At 48.8% G+C, this 24867-nt stretch overlaps 1 protein-coding gene across 3 annotated transcripts in view; it reads right to left on the reverse strand.

The window, feature by feature from the left end:
* Positions 1-1306: 1306 nt before the first annotated feature.
* CLIC5 (chloride intracellular channel 5) overlaps positions 1307-24867 on the reverse strand; it is a 147999-nt gene continuing 124438 nt past the window's right edge. For all 3 annotated transcript variants that reach the window (XM_028509904.2, XM_028509903.2, XM_036024181.1), the window contains exons 5-6: positions 9384-9568; positions 1307-4942 (exon numbers count right to left, since the gene is read on the reverse strand). In XM_028509904.2, coding sequence (XP_028365705.2) covers positions 4775-4942; positions 9384-9568 — 353 coding nt within the window. In that variant the 3' untranslated portion in view covers positions 1307-4774. The remainder of the gene's footprint in view (positions 4943-9383; positions 9569-24867) is intronic.

The raw sequence follows: 24867 nt of genomic DNA on the forward strand, positions 1-24867 counted from the left end.
TTTTTAAGAAGAATGAACACATTTTCTTTTATAGAAATTTATTTTGTAACTGGAAGTTTGTATTTCTTTTGTAATAGAAAATAAAATTACCTTTATTTTGAAAAAAAATCAGTATTTCATACTTGTCATTTAAAACAGCACAGCAAATCCCCACCTCAAAGAAGAAGTCTGATGATCACTCTGGTAATATTTGAAAATAAACCAACTTTATTTGAATCAATCAATACCAATCAAGACTGGGGAACAAATTTATAACTGGTTCAGATGAGGAAAACGCTCAGCAATATCTTCATTAAAAGGCATTTTACATTCATTAAGGCTGGAAAGCAAGTCCTATTATTTTATCACCACAGTTAAAGGTCTTGAGAAAATCAAGTAACCATTGTTAGGAGTGTCTTTATAAAACGAAATGTTTGTTCTGTCATAAAAGCTAAGCATCTTTTGCTAAATTAGTTAACTCTCCAGCTTATAAAATGGGACAACTGGGTAGTCAGGAAAGTAAGACAAATTCAAACATCAGCTGGATATTTTATGTTTTAAATACATGTGAAATCTCTAGCTATACAATATATACCTTAGATAACTGGATCCTTAAAACTATGTTTTGTCATAAAACAGATTGCTTTAGCCCAAACCCTCTAATGTAGCCGTCTTTTATTTTATGTTTGGTTAGGGAGGGAAGGATTGGATCTATTCCTGTAAGTAATATTAAATAAACTTATGCACACTTGAATCATACCTAATTATGAGCTGAAAGTATGCTGAAACTAAGCTGGGAAAAGAATATTGACAAAGGGAGAGAAACACGCATGCATGCGGCGGGCACGTGTTGTTTGGTTTGAGTGCTGAAGGGCAATAACTGAAGACAATCGTCCTCGTGTGCAAAAAGGGCCCAAGGCCGGCAGTGTGACTCCACCCATCTCCTGACACCAGATCCAGGATGCTTTACACACAGATTTCTTCCGCTAATTCTTAAGATTCTTTTTAATGTCATATGCAAAAATAAGGAAGTTATCCCTTGGGAATCGTGGTCTTAATTTTATCTCTAAGTTAAGGCTTCACCTTTCCAAGTAGGGAGACTCCATCGTCTTGACTTGCGCTGTGCTGTTGAAATGGCTGCAGGCCGGTGGGAACAGGGCAGAGACACAGCAGTGCCTCCTGGGTATCTGCTGCCTCTGGGCCAGCTTCATTTTAGATGCAGACTCCCACGGGTTTCTCATCATGAAAACTCTTACTAGATGCACCTGCACCTTCCTGACTCTGCCTCACCACCACCACCCCCCACCCCCGTTCTCCCCCCACCCTCCCCAGATCTTGCTGATTCCTGAGACTCTCAGAGCTTTAAGCTCTATTCCAGGTGTGATCCATTTTGTGACAATTCTATGATGCTTTGTATTTTCTGTCAGCAAAGTTGCCAGTGGGCACAGGTGTGGTGAAGAGCTTCTGTTGCTTCCTTTATTTGACAAATGCTAGAAAACATGTTTTTTTCTAATTAAAATTCAAGATCCTCACTGTCCCCACCAGCAGAAGTGACCACTAGGGACAGCACCATTTCCTCCGGAGCTGAAACTAGTCTGAGATCCTGTGGCCAAAGAAACTGACTGAGTGTTTTTCACTTTCCAACTCCTTAGTTTGGTGCCAGGGAGCTGCATCCCTTGTATAAACAAGATCCTCACACTCATGCCTGTGATTCTGGGTTGTCAGGCATTTATTTGACTTCCTTTGTCAAGAGATAAAGGCAAACAACAGAAGGCACTATGCTCTGGATCAATCAAGATTTTACTCATTCAGCTCATCTTTTATAGTTATTAAAATCTTCTCCAATAGCTTCACTCTGGGCCAACCAGAGAGGTAGACAGTGCCGAGTAGGTGGGCGACTTCAACAGCCACTTGGGGTTTGGCTCCTGTTTCTGCCTCAGCCTCCCACTTAGCTACCCCTCAAAAAAATAGTGACATGACAGTCACAGGGGAGAAATAAGTAAAATATAAAACAGGAACGCAACCCAAATTAATCCCATTTCTGGGCCGCACTGAAATGCTTTCTGAGGGATTAGTGTTTCTTCAAGACCAATGACAAGAGTCACCTCCTGTCTTAAAACTCTGGAGCGTGTAGTCAAGCCGCACCCCACCAGTCCTCCCTGAGCTGGCGCTGCAGACACCTGAGAACCTACCATGCTGTTGCTGGGGTGTGACTTGCTATGTGTAAGACAAGGCCATGGACAAAGCCCCAGGAGGCTGAAGAATCTAAAAAAAATATTTTTTGAAAAAAAAAAGAATCAGAAGGTCATATTAGTATTATTTAAAAATATTCTGATGAATCTGGTCATAAGAACTTGAATCTCTAAGTCAATAGTTGCATTATATGATAATGTACTGTTGAAATAAAAAGATCCTTCCATCTCTGGCTCCTTCCCCTCTTTTAAATAGTTATAATTAATCATATATCTGCCCCATGCCTATTAATATTGTTATTTATGTAAAATTAAGTCAACCACAGAAGGAACATCTAGAAACAACAATATTGATTTGGTTTGGCCTGTTTGTTTTTAAAGACTGCTTTTAGAGACTGGCCAGCTACTGGAAGTCTGAATATCAAATCATGGTTGTTAGAGTCTGCCAACCCCTCCGGGGCAGTCGGTCCTCCTGGCACCCTTCTGTTTGCTCTGCTGCCCTGGCTGCACCGCATGGACGTGCTTCAAGAACAGGGCCACCGTGGGTCCCGGGAGAGCAGACGGCCTCTGAGGTGGTTGTACCCGGGATGTGAAGGTCAGGGAGGGATTTCCAGGACAAGAGGATTTCACACCAATTAAGAGTCCTTTGGGATCATTCAAGCTTTCATCCCCCAGGAGGCCAGTTTGGGGCTTTTCCTTAAGGTAAAAAAAGACTATTTCTTCACCAGTCCTCCATTTTAAACACCTCCAGGGACAGGTTTCCAGGGAGTTGTGGGAAGGATCCTTTAGAGGTGGAAATGAATCAATTCATTCTGCCTTTCAAAACTCAAAGGCTTATAAAATGTCCTACTGAGAAATTTCCTCTTCCTCAGTGGGCTGAAGGACACCCCCTGCTTCCTCCTCTTTCTGCTCAGATCAACGGGCCACTTTTTCTTTCAGAGGTCCCTGGAGGCAGGTAGGTCCGGGGATTGCTTGGGTTAGAATTTGTTGATGTTTCTATGGAAAAGGCCCATGCCGCTCTGCCCTCCCTGAGCAATGAGCCAAGCCCTGGGGCTTTCCGGCATTTGGGAACCTCACTCTCTGTCGACAGGCACCAGAAAAGGGAGGATTGCTGCAGGTGAGGGTCTGTGGCGGGTGCATTTCCTCACAGGGAGTTCCCTGGGAGAGGGAGCTGATGATTAGTTCATTTCTCTTAGTTTCCTTTGCTCTGGTCCCCATGCTCATGCAGGATAAACTTCTAAGGAGGTGAAACTCAAGAACAGCAACTAAGGAGAGCAATATCATCTAAAATAAGGTTTCCTTTTTTCATCTGGTCATTGAGTCAGATGGTAAGAACATTAACCCAGATGGGCATATTTTTTTTCTCAAGTTCAAACCACATGGTTTCCCAGTCAGAAAGACTCAAGGACTTTCTTCCTAAGGATCCAGGATCACGCCACCTCCTCACTGTGACTCTCGCCCATCAGAGGCTGCGGTGGAATCAGTCTGGAGCGGCTGCCTGAGAGCACCCAGGTAGAGATCCGCATCCAGAAACAACTTAAAGAGCCTGCAAAGTCATTTTTGGCCAATTCTTGGGTTTTTGCTATAAGGTTGGTAGTTACATGACATCACCAGTTCAAGACTTAGTTAGATCATGAGACAGAAGACCTGTCCTCAAAATTCCCAGGGACGGGTGAGCATCATAAAGGACTCTTTCATGTGCACCCATCCCTCCACCTCCCACACACATCTGCTTTCTCATGGACCAAAATTCACTCGTAGATAAACATAGTCAAACCCAGGCATGTGACCTGCAACAAAGCAACTACCCCTAAGCAAGCAAACCCCGTGGCTGGTAGACCCCCATGGGCCTTTTGGCATCAACACTGCTCCTCTCCCCTCCCCCCCCCCCCCCCCCCCCCCCCCCCCCCCCCCCCCCAGTTTGGAATTGCATGCCAATTTCCTTTTCTGGCAAGGCCCAGGCAGCATGAAAACAAAGGTCCGTGTCAGCCAGGTGCACGATAGCATTGCAACATTCACAGCACTGAGACTGTACCCAAAGTGCCCAGTGTGACAGGAGTGTCAGAAAGTAGTGAGTGACTTCAGGTGGGTCTGCCAGGTGCCAAAATCCAGCCCGCTCGGTTCCTCTCCATTCACTCTCTCTGTCTCCCCTAAGAGCAGGGGAGCTCTTTCTAATAAGAACTAAGATGGCGTCTGTCCTTGGCCTTGGAGTTACTGACAAAGAGGAAGACAGAGGAGGACATGGCATTGCATGTTTCTAATGCATCTGAGGAGATAGTTTGATATTGGCAGAAAGGGCCGGTGACGATCCCATCCGTGGGTTCTCCAACACTGACCCCAAATACACTGAACTCAGACCAGGCCCAAAGGCTGAGAGTTTGACTATTTCTAGCATTTCTGCTTGCAGATTCCTGTGCAGTCAGACAGGGTTGGCGCTGACCTTCACAAAAGGCAGCAGGCGGAAGTTCTAATGAAGCCAGCAAGGTGCGGCCTGACCAGAAAAGAGTTTCTCAAGGCAAAATGTGGAAGAGGAGTTTGTGAAGCTGGAGTCCTTTGGGAGAAGCTGAGCTCTTCTGCGGCGGTGATGGGCCCGGTGGCCGTGCTCAGGATCGGTTGAGGCGCTTGGCGACATCGGCATAGGCCAGCTCTATCTCTGAGTCGGCAGCACAGGTGTTGGTGAACTCGTCCCGGGCGTAGGCGTTCTTGAGGTACCGCCACAGGCCTGTCATCTCAGCCGGGAAATCGTAGTTGCGGTATTTCTTGGCCACAATCTGCAACAGAGAGGGCAGGACAGAAGTGGTGTGAGGGCGTGAAACAAATCACTTGGAAGGTGGTAGTGGCGCGACCCAGCGAGTGTGCACAGTAAAAATCCCTCCGCGCATGGCGCCGGGCCAGCAGCAACATGTCTGTGATGCAAGGGGGTGGTGCTGCCTACTCATTTTATTTTAATTTATTTTGTTTTGTATTATTTTATTTTGTATTTCTTAACTTAATGTAATTTATCCTTTGACCTAGTGATTCAGCTTCTAGGGATTGCTCCTTAGGAAATGATCAGGTATGTACACAAAGATTTAGCTACGCATACATGTCACGGGACTATTTGCAATGGCAAAAAAAGAAAAATGGTACACAACACAAAGATTCAGCAATATATGAGTGGGAAAATACATTATCATACATTAACACAGTGGTATCCTGCAGAGCCATTAAAAATGATGCTGCAGAGGGAACTCCAGTGATCTGGAAAACTCTTCAAGCTAGATCATTCAATTTAAAGTACGGTATAACATATTTGGAGACATATGTATGATGACTAGAAGTATACGTACTGATGTATTACCAACGGTTATGTTTAACTGATAGAACTATAGTCAATTTTTTTCTATTTTCCCTTATCCATTCTCTTTTACATAGCCATCCTTATTTATAGACAGGAATAAAAACATAAAAAGTAAGTTAGACGTTGGAATGTCCATCTAGGTTTAGGCTATTATGCGGGAGCTATAGTGAACAAATAGTGATTTCTGTGCTCGCCTGCCAGACTGGGGGCTGTGGACTCGGGCACTCTGGGGAGTGGCGTCTGTGTTGAGAGGGGCGGTAGCGTAGGGTTAAAAGCCTGGGCTCTGGGCCCCAGCTGACTGGGTCTGCAGTCCTGACTCTACTACTAAACAGCCATGTGACCTGGGACTGTTTACTTAACTTCTCTGGGCTCCAATTCTTTTTCCTCTAAAATGGAGGTAAATAGGACCAACCTTATTAGAGTAATAAATTAGTTAACACACACGAACGCTATAGAGGTGGCTGACTCAGACTCAGGTCTCAGGAAACATCACCTATGGTTGTGATTCATTGAGACCCACCTTTTATGCATTTGCATATATTCCTTCATAGAGAGGGTCAGGGTGGTCTCTTGTATAAGGTTTTACTAGCCAGGGAGCGCTGCACAGACGTGTGATCTGTGTGGTCACATGGGCCTCACACCAGAAGGGCCCTGCTCTTGGTTTAATGTTTTGTCGTCAATATCTAGAAATTCCGAACGCTTTGTTTTCACTGTGTGCACGGGGGCCTGCACAGAACAGGATCTGCTGTGGAGCTTGGGCCCCATTCCCATGGGCAGTCTTCTGGGCTTGCCCCGCCCAGAGGTCCAAGGCCTCTCATTGAAGTTTCTGAGTTTCAATAATTCCAGCCTCTTCCATTTTCTGTGCCCCACCCTACCCCAGAGGTAGTAGATGCTGCCTAAAGGTGGAACTTCATTGTACATTTTGTCTTCCTCATTCTTCAGTACTGACTACTTTTTTATACTAAAATCTCTCTGTGAAAATGACCAGTTTGGGCTACCCCCTCCATGTTGTGTCCAGCTTAGTTGTGGCTAGTCAGCAAAGGGGAGGGTTGGAATCAGAGTCCTTTAGCAGGACACCGCCAGGGGGAAATGTGGGGGCCAGCACCCACCACCAGTTCTCCTTGGTCTCCCTCTGTTCACTGCAACTGAGGGTCCCTTGGATTTGCCCACCAGCCTTGGAAGAGGCAGCCAATGAGCAAACCCACACGGCAGAGGTGCATTACAAGCTGACGGATGAGCAGCCTCAAGTCTCGCCATGATGGAATTTAACGTCAAGCTTTTATATAATGAGTTTGAAAACAGAAGAAATACAATCTATGAAAATACAGTTGTGTTTATATCTCCCTTCCTGTCGGCCGCAGGGGCTGGACAGACCACAGTGCCAGGCAAGGGTCCCAGGGGAGGCTACAAAAGGCCCGCCATGTCCTGACTGCCTGAATCTGCGGACCTGCCTTAGTCACAAAACTGGTTGTTTCCTCGGGTGTTGTTGGCTTGACCTGGGGAGATGAGACCTAGAAGGGAGCCAGACAATGAAAGTTCAAACCAGGCACTCAGTGAGCACGTGGGCCAGAGCCATTTGACATCCATGGATGAAGATGAACTTGAAAGATGGTGGGGGGGGAGAGAGAGAGAATGAGCGGGGAGGGTGGGGAGAGGGGATGCATAAGAGTGAGGGGTGTGGATTCGCACAGGAAGCTCTGATGTTTGCAGGAACTTCCATGCTCATGTTCTGAATTTGCTCTTTCATATGCAAACACTTAGCTCCCACAGCCCAGATTAGGCTTTGGCATCCTTGGAAGCTGAGCTGGAGGCGTGACTTGGCTCCCCCTTCACTCTTTCTGCACATTAGAGGTCTGCCAGGTCTCTGGGATCTGATAAGCTGCATCAGCAGAAATCCAAGGAGACAGGAGGCCAGGCCCAGCCTCTGTGCCCTTGCAGGCCACCCCCCTGCAATCCCCAGCCTCTCCCAGGGAACCACTCACTGAACTTCATCCAAGGACAGCGCCTTAACTTAGTCTTTTAGGGCTGGGAGGAGCTGGAGAAATTGTAGGATGAAGCACAGGCCCTGGGAGATCCATTTGTTTACCTTATTCACACCAAGCGGTTCTTGAGCTGGTGGTCAGTACATGTCTGAGTTAGAAAGAAGAAAGGAGGATGGAGGGGAGAGAGAAAAAAGGGAGCGAGCGGGAATAGAACCCACATCTCTTCTTTTAGGCATGAGAAAAGTAAATTCCAAAAAGAGTAAATGACCTGCCCCAGGCTCGTGCTGCCAGCTGGTAGCAGATATAAGACCAGAACTTGGGTCTCCTGACTTCTAGAACTGGGGTCTTCCCATACCATGACACAGTATGACTGACCCAGAATCATATTGTCCTTAATGGCACCATTGTTCCTCAGGAAAAGAGAATAAAGGATGTTTTGGGGGTGGAGTGGGGTGTGCACTAATTAATAACTTCAAAGAGAGGTGGCTGGGCCTGCAGCGGACCCCTGGCTTGGCCCTGAACCCAAAGTGTCTTCAGGTTGATAGGCTCCACTTGCCCAGCACATGCCAGCACACTGGCACTGGCACTCATGACTCCCTCCCAGCCCCCAGCTCAGACGGAGCCCACGGGAACACCCGTGCACAGCCAGCTAAGTGATTTCAACTCAGGCTGGCGTGTGCTGTGGTTGGAGGGAAGCCTGCATATCTGGCCCAGGACTGCAGCTGGAAAAGGCAGGCAGATATCCAGCTGATGAGAGATTGAATCTGATTCTTCTCAGAGACAGGCAGACAGAAACTGGGCATTGTAAAGACACAACGAGATGATCAAGGAACACTCAGGAAAGGGCTACCACGTGGCCATCGGGAGAGGCCCTATCCTCGCGCAGCTCCTTGTCTGACCGAGACAACAGACGTAAGCATGCGTGCAAATACAGAGCGGTCTAATTTGTGACCCCACTGTGTTCTTCTCTAGGTTGAGGAGGGTCAGGAAAGGATGTAAGAAGTATTAGTTTAGAAAATTTTCAGGGACACCACTGCTCTCTTCCAATGAGGTGAAAAGAGTAGCCCTGCCCCGTGTTGCTGCAGAGAATGAAGGGCGGGGAGGAGTTCGGAAGGCTGTGTTAAATCCCAGCCGTCCAGAACAGCAGGGCTGCCTCGTGAGGCTGAGGGCTCTTCCTCGTGAGGCTGAGGGCTCTTCCTCCTCAGACATCTGTGGTCCCTGCTGCACAAGAGCCTGTCACAGACAGACACATGGAAAGTGGTCCGATTTGGGATGACCTCAGAATTCCTTTCTTTCCAACTCACAGATCTTAGGATTCATATCGGAAAGGGTTACACTGCCTGGGGAAGGCGGTCAGAAAGCAGAATAGTAAAAACTGATGCCACATCTTGCAGCCTCCATCTCAGCTGACAGAAGAGGAAGAAGGTGCCTGCCTGCCCTACAGGGCTGCTACAGGGAATGAGGGGGCGGAGCTGAGCACAGAGAAAATGTGCATATGAGGGCGCATTTAGTACAGACAGGTGGCCAGTGACAACCTATGAGGAAGAGGCAAGGAACAGGGCTTTGGGGTGATTGGGACTATATATATTTGATACAATAGCAACATTATATATCGAGCCCTTAGGATATGCCATGCACTTCATGTACATTACTCTCCCAACAACCCTAGGAATAAGCAACCTATGCTTACTTTACAGGTGAAAATGGAACCTCAGATTGCCTATACAGCCAACATGCAGTGGAGGCTGGCTTTGGGACCTTAGTCACGTGACTTCAGAGCCCAGGCTCTCGACCAGCAGGTGGTCCTGTCCTTGGCTCAGTCTCACAGGTGACCCCAGTCCAGGATGGGGCAGGATGTGGCAAGCCCTTGTGTGGGCAGAGGTCTCTTACTTTGACCACATGGAGCTTGGGCAACAGGTTGCAATCGGCCAGGGTCAGCTCGTCCCCATCCAGGAACTTGCGCCGGGACCCCTTGTCGTCATCCCCACGAGTGTTGGTGTCGATCTCCTCTGGCAGAGGGGTGTTCAGGTAGTCGTCCAGTTTCCGCAGAGCCTTGGTCAGGCCTCTCTCCAGGGCTGGCAGGGAACAGCAAAAGAAGCGTCAACCTTGCCACCAGATATAGCCCCAGTCTTCAGAGCAAACTAGCTTATCCTGAATCCTGTCCCCTCGTCACCCTGCCAGCTCCCCACACACTACAGACAACTTGGCAGCCATTAGTACGAGGCAGTAGACGAGTATCACAGGGCCTGGGAAAGCAAGCCTTCACCAAACAATAGACACCAGCTAATCTTTTCTTTAAATACAGATAGATAGATAATAGATGTACGAATAGAAGCAGCTATTAGCATACATATCAAAGCTTAGTGCTGCTTATCTCCAGAAAATGCAACAAGAGTCAACTTTCATCTTTCTTTTTTGCTTGTGTATATTTTTCCAATATTCCACAATTTACCCACATAATTTTATATAAAGAAGGGCTGTTAAGTAAATAAATAACAACTGCACAGCAGTCCCAGGACAGAGATATACACTCGGATTTTTGGAAGCATGAGCTATGGCCAGCCCCACCTGAGAAGGGAGGGGACAAGACATGGGAGGATGAGGGGCCCTGTGTGCTGCCCCTCGAGAGCCAGAGGGGGTGAGTGAGACATGCCTGAGTTTAACCTGGAAGTGAGATGTTGCAAGTTCCTAAAATCGGTGCTATCCAAAACGGAAGGGCAGTGTCCGGGCAGTGGGCCCCACCAGAAATGTGCGGTCCGCTGCTGCACGGAAACCTGCCAGGGATGGGGCTCCGAGGATGAGCATGGACAGGAAGATGATGTGGCAGACGATTTTGACTGTCTTGCTCCAATAATTATGTCTTTGAGCATTCATTCAGTCGTAAGAGCAGATCAGAATACTCAAGGGGAGAACTCCAGAAACTCACTCACTGAGTGGACCACCCAGAATCCCACAGACCATTCCAGTCCCAGAGCACCAACACAGCAACTGTCCACCGAGCTCAGGGAGCACAGGTGGCGCGGGTGGCTGGCCGCGCCACTCCTTAGCCACTGCACCTGTGTCATCAGCCCGTCTCCAACGGATGTTTCTCCCAGACTCTGGTTTACAACGTGACACTGAGGTCACAGGAATCCGTCCTGATGTTAATCCAGCAGAAAAAAAGGGGGTGCTGTCCCCGGGAGAAGAGCTCAGTGGACTGTGTTCTGTTCAGATTTTCCCAAATATGCTTTCTGTTAGCTACTCCTCACATAACCCGCATTTGTCTTTTCATAGAAGGCCTTTTGTTTGAGACAAAGAAATGACACCAGCCCAAGATAAATCAATTGAATGCTTACTGGAATGTTTAAAAACAGGCTGGAGGTTGGACATAGTTTCTCAATACTTCCTTCTCACTGGTGTGGCATTTGAACTTGTACTTCATCATCTGCTTTGTGTTTCCAGTTTGAGAGAATAGAGTGAGCAAGGCTGGGAAAAATGCTTGTATTCCCCTTAGCGATTGTCTAGACTGCAAAGGGGTTGCAAACTATTCAAGAGCAACAGCAGAGGGTGGGTACTCAGCAATGACTATTATGCTCCCTCCCACTCCGAGCACTTGTGATTTACATTGGGTTTGTTTGCTCCCTCAAATCCTTCTACCTTCTCAGTTTTGGAGATTATGACAAAATCTTAATTATAATGAAGGAAAAAATCGATAGAGTGCCTGTTGAAATTCGACCAGCTGATAACATCCAAGAGAAAGAGACACGTGATGGGAAGTGAGACACTGTAAGTTCTGACACCAAATGCCTCTTGGAGACCTAAGCAGGATGCCACTCAAATCTGTGCCTGAGTCACCTGGTCCAAGAACTACTGTGACATTTGGTAAGAGAGGCCTAGGACAGCAATTGAAGCTCCTTGGACCTTCAAGGATTGTTCTGGATTGTTACAGAATAGCCACAGGGATGAAAAGTACAGCCCAGGGACTATACTCAGTAATACTGTAATAACTGTATGGTGTCAGATTGGTACTAGTTTTATCAGGGTGATGGCTTTGTAAGTTATATAAACATCTAATTACTGGCATGGGCACCTGAAACTAATATAATATTGTACACATCAACTATGATTGAAAAATTCAAAATTATTTTAACATTTTTTTAACTATCTCTCTAGTGATAGCTCGAGGTGGGAGGGTGAAATGGACACTGGGCGTGGTTATTGCCTTCCATCACAACTGCGACCTACTGTGTCACACCCCACGCCTGCCAGTCTGAGAATGTCCTCTACATGTCGGTTTCATCAGTGACCTTCGTGCTTTGGACCAGGAGTGTGAAGGTTCGGTTGGTGATGATTATGGTAGGGAGAAGAGGGGATGAGGTTGCGGGGATGGGGCCCTATGGCCTGGAACTAATGCTGTGTTTAAATTTTGACCCTGCCTAGGGTGAACTTCATGTGAAGCTGCTAAGACTTTCGCTTCAAGGTCCCATAATTGCACGGGCCCCTTCCAAGGCCTTGAAGTTGACTTTAAAAATCCCTTATTAGTAGTACTCATTGTATTGGCTTCAGATCCCACAAATCTTGGAAACATCCCTCAGCTTGGCACTTGCTAACTGTGACCTTGGGCAAGTTTCTCAACTCCATCGAGCTTTTGTTTTCTCATCTCAGCTATGGGACCGAAACAATCTAACCCTACAAAGCCATTGTGAGAGTTAACTCAGGGGATCCAGGGCCCATAGTAGGACGCCCATTAAAGACAGCCACTGCTGTTGCATCACCAAACATGACACTCACTGTGCTCTCTGTCCCTCGCCCCATACTCTTGGTCAGTATGTTTCTAAAAAATCCAAAGAGTGGCAGTGAATGAGAGATTCTAAGAAGCTCCAAGTATGAGGCCCAATCGCCGGAGGAGGAAATGAACAGCCCGGAGCTGAAGCTTTGCTCCTCTTGCTGATTTCACGTGCAGCCACAGCCCGATCCCCACGCTCCCTCGGGACCCTTCTCAGTGACAAGCCGGGTGGAGAGGCGCGGCCAGAGGGAAACAGACGCCGAGGGCCTGTGTGCTAACACGCTGCATATTATCGAATAACAGACGCCAGCACCAATACGCTCCTTGCCAGTTCTTTTCCGTCCGAGCTGCCAACTCACTCCTCTGACCCTGGCTCAATCTGGCATTCATAGAACTTAATTATCTCTTTCGGCTGACGGCACCCAGGTCATGAAACCGTTGCTGTTGAACTTTCTGCTCTGGTGAACGTGAGGGGAATATGAAAGAAACCAGAGTAACCAGAAGACATTAATTCCTGCAGCGTTCGCATTTAAAACCCTCGCTCCAAAAAGCGTCGTCTGAGTAGCAGGACGGGCTACCCTCAGACCGCAGCAAGCGAGCCTGAGGCCGGGGGACCCGAGGCTCGGGGACACTGACGTCCCAGGCACTTGATGGATCCCCAGTCCTAGAACTGCTTTCTTCCCCTCTCCACCCCACCCTCCCCGTAAAGATTTATTCCGCACCACACACAAACGCGCTGGTAAAATATGTGACGAGGAAACAAGGGGGAATAGTTCATAAATATTCTCAGCCATATGCAAACAATCTCAAATTTATTTTTCTCTTTTTTAAGGAGGAAAAAAAAATCCACCCATTCCATGATCACTTCCAGATTCATTGAGGTTGATATTACATAAGACCCAATATTGTTTTCTCGTCATAGAGAAATAATGACTTGGAAACGGCAATTTGAGCTAAGAAAATAATATACTCTTACCAGGGCATGGAGGCTGAACCGGGACCCGGGAGCCAAGACTAGCTCAGCCTCCAACGAGCTCTTGCAAGCGCAGCTCAGCCCTGGTTCGCTGGCACGCTCCGCGCACCAGGGGCGTGGACGGCACGCAGCCGTGCAGACCCCTGGGAGCTCCGGTTCACTTGCAGCAGAGCCGATGCCACAGGTGGTCTTTGAAAGGACCAGCGCAGCTCTGTGGGCCCAGGTTGCCGTACTCTGGTTCTCTCTGCCATGTGGACTTGCAGAGAGATGAGAACCGAGGATCCACCCCTGACCGACATCCGCAGCCTGCACGGGGGGCTGCTCCACTCTCCGTGGAAGAGATCGTGGCTGTAGGGGGCCGGTCCCAGGCCAAGCACCTTCTGCCCCTCTGGGTCCCTCTCATTGCTCTACTCTTTTTCCCCAGCACAGTAAGAAATACACGTCCTGAATTTCTGAAGCAGACCGGGAGGTCTGTGTCATCTAGCATTTAAATACACAGTGAGTCCACGGAGATGGGAGTCAGTGCTCATCTCCATTTAACAGAAAAAGAAACGGGGTCTTGGGCTTGTTAAGACACACACACAGGTGCCAGCAAACCGTTCAAACTACTCTGGACGTACAAAGAAGATGTACCTGCTTTTGTTTTTAACTGTGTGGTTTTCCTACAAGCTCCCAGCCCTTGTGTGGTGGGAAAACAAGTTCAACTTAGTGCATTCTGGATTATAACCTAGTCTGATGTAACAATCTAGTAGTCCCTCCAGAGACCTCTCCATCGCTTTTGCATGAATATGCTCATTTTCCCAGACAGCCGCCTTGTCTGCGCTTCTCCCTGAGTGCACGGGGGTGGGGAGCCTCCTGTGACCTCACGGCACTGGGAGCGAGTCCTGGGACCTATGGGGCAGCAGGTTTTGGGGACGCTAAGACAGGTCACGCATCTCCTCCCAGTTATGCTGAAGCTCTGCTTCCTCCCAGAGCAACCTCGGGACGCCGCCCTGAAGGTGATGATCCGAGGCGGGCTGCTGGCCTCCCTCCAAAACCCCTGACAGCCTCCGAGGCCAAGGGCCCCATGGGGCTTTGAAGACAGGTCCCTGGTTCCTGGACCCCCTGCCCCTCTGTCTTCCCTTCATCCCCAGCCCCCTGGGCGGAAGGGGTGACTTTCCCTGTTCGTCTTCCTCTGTCAGAGAGCCCATCAGCCACAAGGCAGCGAGCCTCCCTGTGAGCCGAGTCCTCCTGGCCTGGTTCTTACTGTGCTAAGATGAAGAAATAAAGGAATTCAGAACATTTTAAGACAATAGCTTGGCTTGCAAGGCTACTGTGTTGTTGAAAATGCTATTTTGAATATCAGAAGCTAAATGTTGAATTCTTTTTTCTTTCTTGGAGTTCCTCTAAAGAAACCTTCATCTCTCATGGGGCCAGTGGATGCCTAGGACAGATTAGAATCATGAGCTCAGCAAGGCAAAGAGAAAACTATTTTCAAAATAGTAGCCCTACTGTAGGAGTTAGGAGGGAACCCAGGATTTTAAAACAGGCTGTTGGTTTGTTCTTTATTTCAATGTCTCTGGTTATCATAGTCAAAGGGCAGTGGGGAGGGGGTGATGGGGGGAGGGGGAGGGTCATCAATGAACGTGTGTAAAGGACACATGGATAAAGCCAAAGGGGGGGTAGGATCAAGAGTGGGAGGTGGGGATGATGGCTGGGGTAGGGGGCAGTGGTGGGAAGAAAATGGAGACAACTATACTTGAACAACAATAAAAAAATAAGAGAGGAAAAAAAAGAAAGAAAAAATAAAAACAGGCTGTTGGATTCCAAAATGTAAACTACTTCCACTCTGCAAGGTGTCTCTGGGTGCCAAGGACCACCCGGTGGCTTCCTGGGGGCCCACCCACCGCTCACCCCCTGACGAGGGTGTGGCCGTGAAAACGTCCCTCCTCAGGCCCTCCCTTCCAGCTAATCTGATAACATGTTAGTCCTCTGCTCGGAATGCCTCCCGGCAGCCGGAATTCCCGGTGCTCTCAGGAGCCGAGACTGGGTCCAGAAGGGGAGAGCCCCCAGGACCCCTCACACTGTCGCTCAGCAGCAAGTGCCCACTCCGCCTGGGCTGGGACCCGCGCTGCCACATCGTCCCCGTGCCAGCAAAGCCTCGGGCTGAAGAAAGAACTATCTAAATATTGAGAAACACCCAGAGGACTGAACAAAGTTTTCACTTTTCATCCTCTTATCTGGAATCATGTCGATATAACCAAAGGATGAAAAAAACAAAAAACACAGCTGTGGTCAAGGGAGACCTCGGCCTGTGTTTCTCTGTCCATCCAGCATTCTTGGAGAGAACATACAAAGACAAGCGTCCCTATTGACATTTGATCATTTGAAACATGAAAATAGTGTCATGGGAACAAGAAAATCAAACCATAAGAACCTAATATTACCTCTCCCTCACCTTTTGGAGTAGGAAGCCTTTCTTTAGAAGCAGAGAGAGGTCAGGTTGCAAGATGCCGGGGGCCACAAGCCCAGGAGAGAGGGGGGCTGGGGCCGTCAGGCCTGGGAGAGTTAGCAGGGCTGAGGAGAGGAGACGGAAGTCAAGTAGGCAGACAGGGGGATGTTGTGTTTTGAGGCAAGACAGAGGTGCTCTAAGGTTGTACTCAGGACATTTGGCTTTGAGGTGGGAGTGTAGTTCCCTGCCCCACACGAAACCTTCTGTAAAGATCTACACTCACTCTCCAGCTTGGGGAATTAAAGTCATGGGGCTCCCTTGGAAACAAGAGAGATGGTACAGTGACCCAGTGACAGTTGAGTGACCTGAGAATGAATGCCCACACAGAAGCAAGGTGATCAGGCAGGTGGACACTGGGGCCCACACCCTCTGACCCACAGTGACCCTTCGGGAACACATAGCAAGTTAGGGATCCCTTTTTCTCTTAAAACAGTATCTATGCTGGGCCCTTACCACACACTGAGGCAGAAATAACACAGGGGTGTGGAAGATGGGAACTGGGCTTTCCTTCAGTTTTGGTTGACCCTTCTCGGCTGTGCCCAGGCCCTCTGGCTATGTTAGCATGTCACAGACATCATCAGGAAAGGGGCAGAGAGAGCCTGGGGTGGGGGGGTGTCAGGTAGCCCTGAACCAGGCTCCCCTGAGAGGCCTCGTGACGACGATGACACCATAGCAGAGTGGAGCGCTCTGGTGTCCGAGAGACCTGGGTGTGAATGCTGGTTATCGCTGTTCACAGGTTGTTACCAAAGCCCCTTGTATGGAGCCTGGTGCATAGCAGGACTTAACAACAGGGAGCTACTGTTACTATGGCTGTAGAACTCAAGTTGTGAGAAAATGGGAGGAAGCGGAGAACGAGTGAGAGTCTAAGAGCCAGAGGCCAGCTGAGGGGCAGAAGCTGTGTGAGGCGGAGCTGGTCCCAGCTCCCAGAACTTCCGGGGGCAAGGGGACTCCCGGAGCCCAGAGGATGGAGCTCGCTCTTGCCTTTCTCAACACGTCCAGGATCCCGAGACTCCTGGAATCATCTCTTTGGGTTTGGCATTGTTCACGCCAGTCTACGTGGGTGTGTCCAGTTTTCTTAGTCTAGTAGTTTGGAGATTTCACGTCTACCTTTGGCATCGGGCCAAGGACACTGAGCCTGGCCTCAGAGCTCAGAGCTCAGAGCCAGAGAGAAGGATGTTGTCAAATTGGCTCTGGTTGTGAAAGACCCAGGGCTCCTGTGTGGGAATCAGTTCCCGGGTCTCCGTTTCTGGGCACTGGTGAGAACAGGAAGGTGGAAAGACAAATAGTGGTTTATGAGACAGCAAGATGCAAGGGCAGCTTCAACAGATTCCCCACTGTTCCCTGGTGCCACGTCCACGGGCCTGGGAGGGGTCAGCCGCTCCTGCTGCTGCGGCTATTATTTGTTTGTTCTAGAAAGGCGTTTGGCCTTGAATGGGAGGGTGAATTAAATGACAAACTCCGACAGTTCTTTCCCCAGTTCTTTCCCGTAAGAGGCCAGTAAATGATTCTTTACCCCCAAGGCAGGACCCAAGTCTTCCAATTACAGTGAACTGAGATACAGGGCACCTCGGGGTGCCCCCGCTCCCTGTCGGCGGTGGCGGAGAGAATCCCCCAGCAAATGGGGCACGCTGGTATTTTCTGAGGAAGAGACAGATCTCTGTATAGCTTCCTCCCTGCAATGATAGGGGATCATTTGAAGAATCATCTTTTTTTCTCTTTATACACAAACCAACCTGTGATGTGCTCTATGTCCAGAATTATTCCCAACAACAACAAAACATTTTTCTTTCAAGGCAAGTCTTTGGCTGGGTTTAAACACCAACAAGGTAAAGAATTTAAGTCAACTTCAACAAGCCCTTCTTAAGATTTTTTTTTTAGTATGAAGGGACATACGGATAGTATAGACAATTCCTGATTCAGACAATTTTCTGAATCTCCTAAAAAGCCACAGTAAATTAGAAGACAAAGATAATCACTTAGGTCTTCACATTTAGTTGTGCGTGTGGGCACAATCCGTGTCATATGAGAGCCCCAAATGTTTATTTGTCAGCAGGAGAAGACAGACAGAGAGGGACCGACTCTGAATGGAGCCAACCCGAAGAGGAAACTGCAGAAACTCACCAGGGAGGGTTGCTGCCGGAGCCACCGGGAGGGAAGGTGTTCCCCATTAATGAGCCCGCGCAGGCTTCAGCGATGGGGCGGTGGCGACCCCTGCTGGCCGAGACTTGAAAAACTTCTGCGTCTGTTACAGCGAACGTGTATGTGTGTTTTCTATTAGGCTTTCCAGAAACTCATAAATGGTTGTAAAATCCATTGTGCTAATAGAAAGAACGACATAAATGCTGACTGAAGCTATTAATGCTGGTTGTAGTTTATTTAGCAGACTGAATCAGGCTGAAAACTGCGAGTTTTTTATGGCAACTTTATAACAGGTTATTTTTAAGTATCAGGCCATAGATTAGGTTCAGTGCTGATATCCAAACACTTGGAATGAGCTGATCCAGGGAGATTCTAACTTTTTCAGAGGTTATCGGTTCCTCCTGTGTTTAGACCTAGAGATTTTCTGTTTCCACTCTCCTCCCCTCCAAACACTCAGGCCGAAGTGATTCAACCACATTTTGTCTTGCTTCATCCTCAAATGCCCACATCTTTTATGTAACAACCATTAACAAATTTAAAAACTGCCACCCTGCTACCACAACTCTGCATCTAAGTAATTACTGGTTTTAGTCATTGTGTGACTGTCCTAAATTCTCTTCCGGCCGTCCATTCTCTCACGTGTCAAAGGTTTCTGTGACACCTCGGAGCACCCCTGAGGGTCAGGTGTGGCGCCCCTTGACCCTCCCGGATTGCTGAGTCCCGGGGTGAAGCTGAGGTATTGAGTACATTCAGGGAAACACACCGGTGGTTCGTCAGTCAGCGTCTGTTGCTTTATGGACCGATTTGATCGCAGTTTCCTGAATGACACGTGCACTCTCGTTTGAAAACCCAGCATCACATGCATTGTAAGCATCAGGCTGTATTCACTGGGTGAGGGGCACAGGCCATGGGGCCACAGGACCAGCAGCCCAGGTCGGGATCCTGGCTGTGCCACACACTTGCCTGGGCAGGCTGCTTAGCCCTTGTGCCTCAGTTTCCACAGTTGCAAAATGGAAATTCTAACACGGCACAGCGTTAGGGTTACCATCAGTCAGTCACGCCTGCAGAGGGCTTCAGAACCGTGGCCACACGCAGTGAATGGTTCGGTGTGCTGTGCGTGATGATGGCGGTGTACACAAACCAAAGCCTATGAAACAGCTGAGGAGTACTTAGAACTACAAGAAAAGAGTCTGCTAGATAAATACTGTTCTTAACTCGTCCTCCATCTGCCCTGAGGAATTATGCAGTTTTTTCTTGCGTTCTCTGCTGGTCCTTTCACTCCGACTCTGCCGCTGCGACCATAGCCCCACCAGAGTGAGCCTTCTTCTTCCTGACCGTGGTGCAATGGGCAGCTGTGGATGGGAGGCTCAGCGGGGGGGTGGGGGTGGCTGATGCTTTTGCAGAATTGCCCAGATAGGCCACAATGGTCCCCCTGGCCCCCTTGTTCAGAGCTGTTTTCTGGGTGCCCTCACGTGACCCACACAGGTCACCACTGGGGGGAGAAGCTCTTCACTGGGGGTTTTAGTTGCACAGCTTCTACTATGTGAGCCTTGTATCTTCCAAAGTTTGAAGTACGAGTGTAGCAGATTAAGAGAGCAATTTATATTTCTGTTTCCCAAAATCTAGGTGTTGTAATGATACAGATTTGATCAACCTCAAAGGAGAGTTTAAAATAGAGTGTCTTTTTGAGAGGGGGGGGTGCATAGCTAGATCAGATATTTTCACTATAGTGTTTTTTCCTTAAATACCTTAAGTTGAAAGTGAATTATATGCAAGAATTCATTCTTACCTTCTTTGTTACTAACAAAACCCAGATTTTTTTCAGAGTGGCAATATGTCTGGTCAATAACATCTTTCTTTCCAGAGTCTGAGACTTTCAGCTAGACGAGGCCCAGTGACCAAGTTCTGGCCAATGAGATATAAGTGGAAATTTATGAATAGGCTTTGGGGAAAGAAAAGACAACACCCAGCTGGCACTGCCTGGGACTCAGATGTAATGTCCGGAAGTGGAGCAACAGCTCTGTGCTGTGAGGATGACAGTCACACACTAACCATGGAGAATCAGGTGCTCTGAAGAACTGGATCCACAACTTCTTGGAGCAACTATGCTGCCTAGAGATCTCTACTCTCTGGACTTCCTGTTATGTGAGAAAGGCAAACTCCAACAAGAAGTAAACATTTACAAAGAGTGATAGAGCAGGGCATGGCACACAGTAAAATGCTATGTAGGTTTTTGCTAAGCAAAATAAAATAAATATTTGCTTTAGCCTTTATAATCAGGTTTGTGTTATATGCAGCCAAACATAATCTTTGCCAATACACATAGGCACAGCCAATATTTCATCATTACATTACTATTCTAGCACCTTGCACAGTGCTTGGTACCAAGTAACTTAAAACAAAAAAAACAAAAAAAAACCCCCAAAAACGAGCTCCTCAGTGGGCTTTTAGGAAACGTGAGGGCCCCTGACATGAAGCTCCATGCGTCCCTGCATGCTCACCCAGCGGACGCCACCTCACTGGAGAATCTGCACAGGCCCCTTTTCTCTGCATAAGGGTAGCGCTCAGTCCCTTGGGGATGGATGGATGGAGGGACCCCATGAGTTTGGATGGACGTGCCCTCCTGTAGAGTCATTAGGGCCAAATGGGCCGGATGCGGAGCCCAGGCCACCACCAGCCTACACCTTTCTGCCATAGGACACAGATGGGACTGAGGTCAGGGCCAGACTTGGGCAAAGTGTTGAGGCTCCCATGACAGAAACGAAACCTGCGGACTGCCGGCTCGCGCCTCTGCAGGCACGTGGCCACCAGAGTCAGAGGGGGGTGTGGCAACCCAGAGAAATCACCAGCTTTGACTCCTTTCTCCGGAATTCTCTGGAACAAAGGGGGTTCTGGACCTGGGCGCAGAGAAACGTTTTTATTACTTCGATCCAGCAGCTCCTAGAAAAATTATTTGACCTCTGGCTTCTGGCTAGATGGAGTGACCCTAGAATTTAATCTCCTGTGATTCCTCTTCTGTCTTGAAGTGTAACCTTTAACTGTGAATATAATGTTTCTTATATGTAGTTATAAAACTAAAGGTGACAAAGGTGTAGCTATAAACATTCCACTTGCGCAAACACCACCACTACACGGATGGTCTTCAGGAAAACTCTTCAGATTATTACACTCTTTTGTCGATGGACTGGTTCTAAATAAGTCTTTGTGGTGGTGTTGTTTTCCCCCAGTGAAGCTCAATTTAATATAACAGAGGTTATTAAAGTATTGTATGTTCTCAGCTGAGAGATAGTTTTAGTCGTAGGACATCATAAACTTTAACTGCAGGCTCAGAAGTTTCAAAGATAATCAAGAGAATAGAAGTGCCTGAAATGTGGCCACAGGGGTAAAGGTAAGGTCCGGACCAGGTAGTGGGAACAGGTAGTGGCTTGGAGGAAGGGCCCCTGACATGATGAGTTGGGCTAGACCCTTTCCACGCCTCTCAGGTAAACGAGCAGACAGGGGAGGGGCACCTTGAAGCGTTAGAGTTATGCTTCATTCATTCACTTAACAGGTGGTACTGAGCACCTGCTCTGAGCCCGAGGAGGAGCTGGCCCTCGGACAATACCCATGAACAGTCCCTCGTGGAGACCGCTGCCCAGAACCCTGCTTCCCAAAGCACCCTCCTGGGCCAGCAGCAGTGGTGACACCCAGAAGCTCTCAGGCCCAGACCCACTTGTCAATATCTGCACAGTATTAAGACCCCCAGGGGACTCAAATGTACATGCAGATTGGAAAATGGTCTGCATAACAAGGCAAGCAAAACAGAGTGGTACTTGACACCTAAGTCCCAAACATTTGCATCTCTTTAGCTAAAGAGGCTACTCAGGCAGTGAGTGCACTGAGGTGGGTTGAGGTGCCTTCCTGAAAGGCAGCTATCTCTAGAGCAGATTTTTAGAAAAGGTTGAGGGTTTTAGAGTCCAAGTTCTGCAGAGCAGCGTGTTTTTTTCAACAAATTATCCTCTCGAAGCGGCTGATGCATTCAGACTGCCAGATTGGATCTAACCCTGGCTGCAGTCCTTGGGTTTTACGGTTACTTCGTTTGCAGCAGGAGAATGTAAAGGCTGAGAAGTGTCCCTCACTGGCCCCATCATGCCTTCGGAACACAACGCTTCAGCTTTTCTTGTGCGAAACAGAGAGAACGTTGCCCATCCTGGGCAGGTGGTGGCGAATTTGACAAGGAAATTCATCACTGCCTCAGTAGTTGTTGTCAGAAGGTTCAACAACCACCTGGATTTCACATCCTGTCATTGTCCGCCCCAGCTCTACCAGAAATGGGGGACCCATTCTACATGCAATTTACCAGCACCATTCTCCACTGGGCATCAGCAGAGGGAAGGGAGGAGTTTGTCTATGTTCTGAGCACAGGTAAGGGGTTGTTAGTTAGCACTGTCCTCACCATAAACCACCTACAGCAATGAGCTGTGGGCACACCACACACACTGGTGGGCTGCACGGTGACGGTGTGAGACCCACAGGGTGTCCTGCCTCTGACACAACTTTACGTGCAGGCACAGATTCATTGATATATGACCCTGTTTATTTAAGGAGGCAGGCGATGGCCTCTGCTTGGGCACAGAAGCTGAAGAACATGTGTGAGCTCCAGGTGTGCATGTGTCTGTGAGTGTGCAGACAGAGAGATACAGACATTTGGCTCCCACATCCAGAATGCACAAAGACAAGAGGTGTCGGTTGCACAGGATGAGGTAACGGTGGCCAGAGGTGAAAGAGCATTTAGCTCTTGTTCAAATTAGTCATTTAAAGTTCCTTTATTCCCCAGGCCTTGATACGAGACCAGGCCAGGCCAGGCCAGGGGAACTCATTCTGGTCAGACTGTGGGAAATTCCACCACATGGAATGGTGTTGGTGGTCTCCACAATACTCCAGCCGGGGAGCCCACCCCGCAGAGTGAACGCCCGCTCCTTCCACTAATGAATGCGCCCACCCACGCAGGACCCTCCTCCTTCCCCTTCCGCCCCCTCCCTCCCTGACCTGCTCCTGCGACCAGCCACGTGGCCACCAACCGCCTTCCTTATGACTGCCTGAGGATTCCTTGCAGCAGCAGAATTTGTTAAATTATAAAAATTGCCAGCATCTGCCTCCATAATGAACCAAATCAAAGACCCTCTGGAGGGGTCCCCTGGGCCAGTTCAGGGAGGTGCCAGAAGGAAACATCCGTCCCTTCCCCTCCCTCTTGCTTCCAGCCTCAAGGACCCTCCCTCCAAATGCGGGGTGTGCGTCTGTGCGGACGCGCCAAACCTCAGAGGTGGGTCCCTCCGAGACCAGGTTATTTGTTTTTCCTTGTAAGAACGCTAATCAAAGCAAGACTTCAGCCTAACAAACAAACAAACAAAACACCCCGTGTTGGCTATTTGCACGCAGGGTGGCCAGGGAAGACCGCCTGAAGGGTTCCTTTGTGCCCAGAGCTGGTTTTGGAAGGAGACAGCAATGTCCGCTTTATGAGGAAGTGGCAAGACAGTCACCTCGTTATCCTCACCACCGTGGTGGTCCGGGGCCACCCGGGAGCCTCCATCGTGATAACAGCCCGGGCTGAGGCCTTCTTTCAAGGAACCGGTTGCCCTGGGTTGGGACACAGCTGTCTCCCTCCAAAAAAAAGTGTGCTCGTGTTTCCGACAGAACAGACACGGAGCCCCTCTGCCACCTCGGTGACTTCTGCTTCTGAGCAGCGTCATTATAACTCACGGTCCCACTACTTTTTACATACCGCCTTCGCTTTCACCGCAGAGCCCAAGGCTGAACGAGAGGCTGGCCGTGCCCACCCCTCAGAAAGGCCAGGCCTGCAGACTGAGCCCACCCTGCAACCTGGGGCTAAGGGCTGGGAGGGACGAAGAGGAGGAGGAAATAAGCGCCCTGTGATTGAAGTGGCTTGGAATAATAAATACACACACTCTTTTAAACATGGCTCGCCACATCCTGGGGAATCTGGAAAAACGCTCCACCTCGCCTCCCAACACCCCCTCCCACCCTCACCCGACAGCAGTTTGCTTGGAGAGAAAGCACGGACCCTTTGATAGCCAGGGGCTTGCTAGCTCTGGGCTGACAGCCTTCCCAGACCTCTTTGAACCCTTTCAAACACTTTCCTATTTTAGGTCAAGAAAGTTCATGAAAGTAAAGACTGGAGGTGGTGGGAGAGGGAGAGGGAAAGGAGAAAGAGGAGGTTGGGGGCAGCTTGTCACTAGGGAGGCAGCCAGCGACCTCCGGAGGACCCATTGGCCTGGTGGACATGTCCTAAATTGGCTGTGCGGGACAGATGATGAAAGTGGCTCATAGCCCCTGAAGGAGACCTGGTCTCTTCTGGAACCCCCAGTCAAAGCTTAGGCATCTCCCTGTATGCAGATGCTTGAAAATCCACAGGCCTCCTTAAGCCAAACCTGATGAGCTGTGTCTAGCGCTGATTCCCCCACCTGCCAGAAGAGGGCAGCACATGCTTCTACATTGCACTGAAAGCTGGGTTGCGGGAGCAGACTTCCAGAACCCAACAGCAGCAGCAGCAATGGCTATGACGTATTGGAGCCTACAGTGTGCCAGGGACTGTCCTTGGTGCTCTAAGGCATTGCTACATCCATTACTGTCACAATGCCACACAAAAGAGCCCTACTGTAATCTCCATATTGGAGATGAGGAGATACAGACATTTAGAGAACTTGCTATTGTAGCCGGGGACCCACAACAGAGCTCAGAAGATGATAGTCCAAGGGTGAAATCCAACCCACTGCCCATTTTTGCAGTGCCCTCAAGATAAGAATGTTTTTTACATTTTTGGATGGTTTGAAAGAAGTCAAAAGAAGATTTCCTGATACCTGAAAATGAGGTGAAATTCAAATTTCAGTGTCCATAAATGAAGTTTTCTTGGGACACAGCCACAGTTATTGTTCACATATTGTCCATGGCTGCCCTGTAGTTCGAGCAGCAGAGCCAAGCAGTCGTGACAGCCTGCACGGTTCACAAA

Source organism: Phyllostomus discolor, chromosome 4 (assembly GCF_004126475.2).
Source record: "Phyllostomus discolor isolate MPI-MPIP mPhyDis1 chromosome 4, mPhyDis1.pri.v3, whole genome shotgun sequence".
In the NCBI taxonomy this organism is placed as follows: domain Eukaryota; kingdom Metazoa; phylum Chordata; class Mammalia; order Chiroptera; family Phyllostomidae; genus Phyllostomus; species Phyllostomus discolor.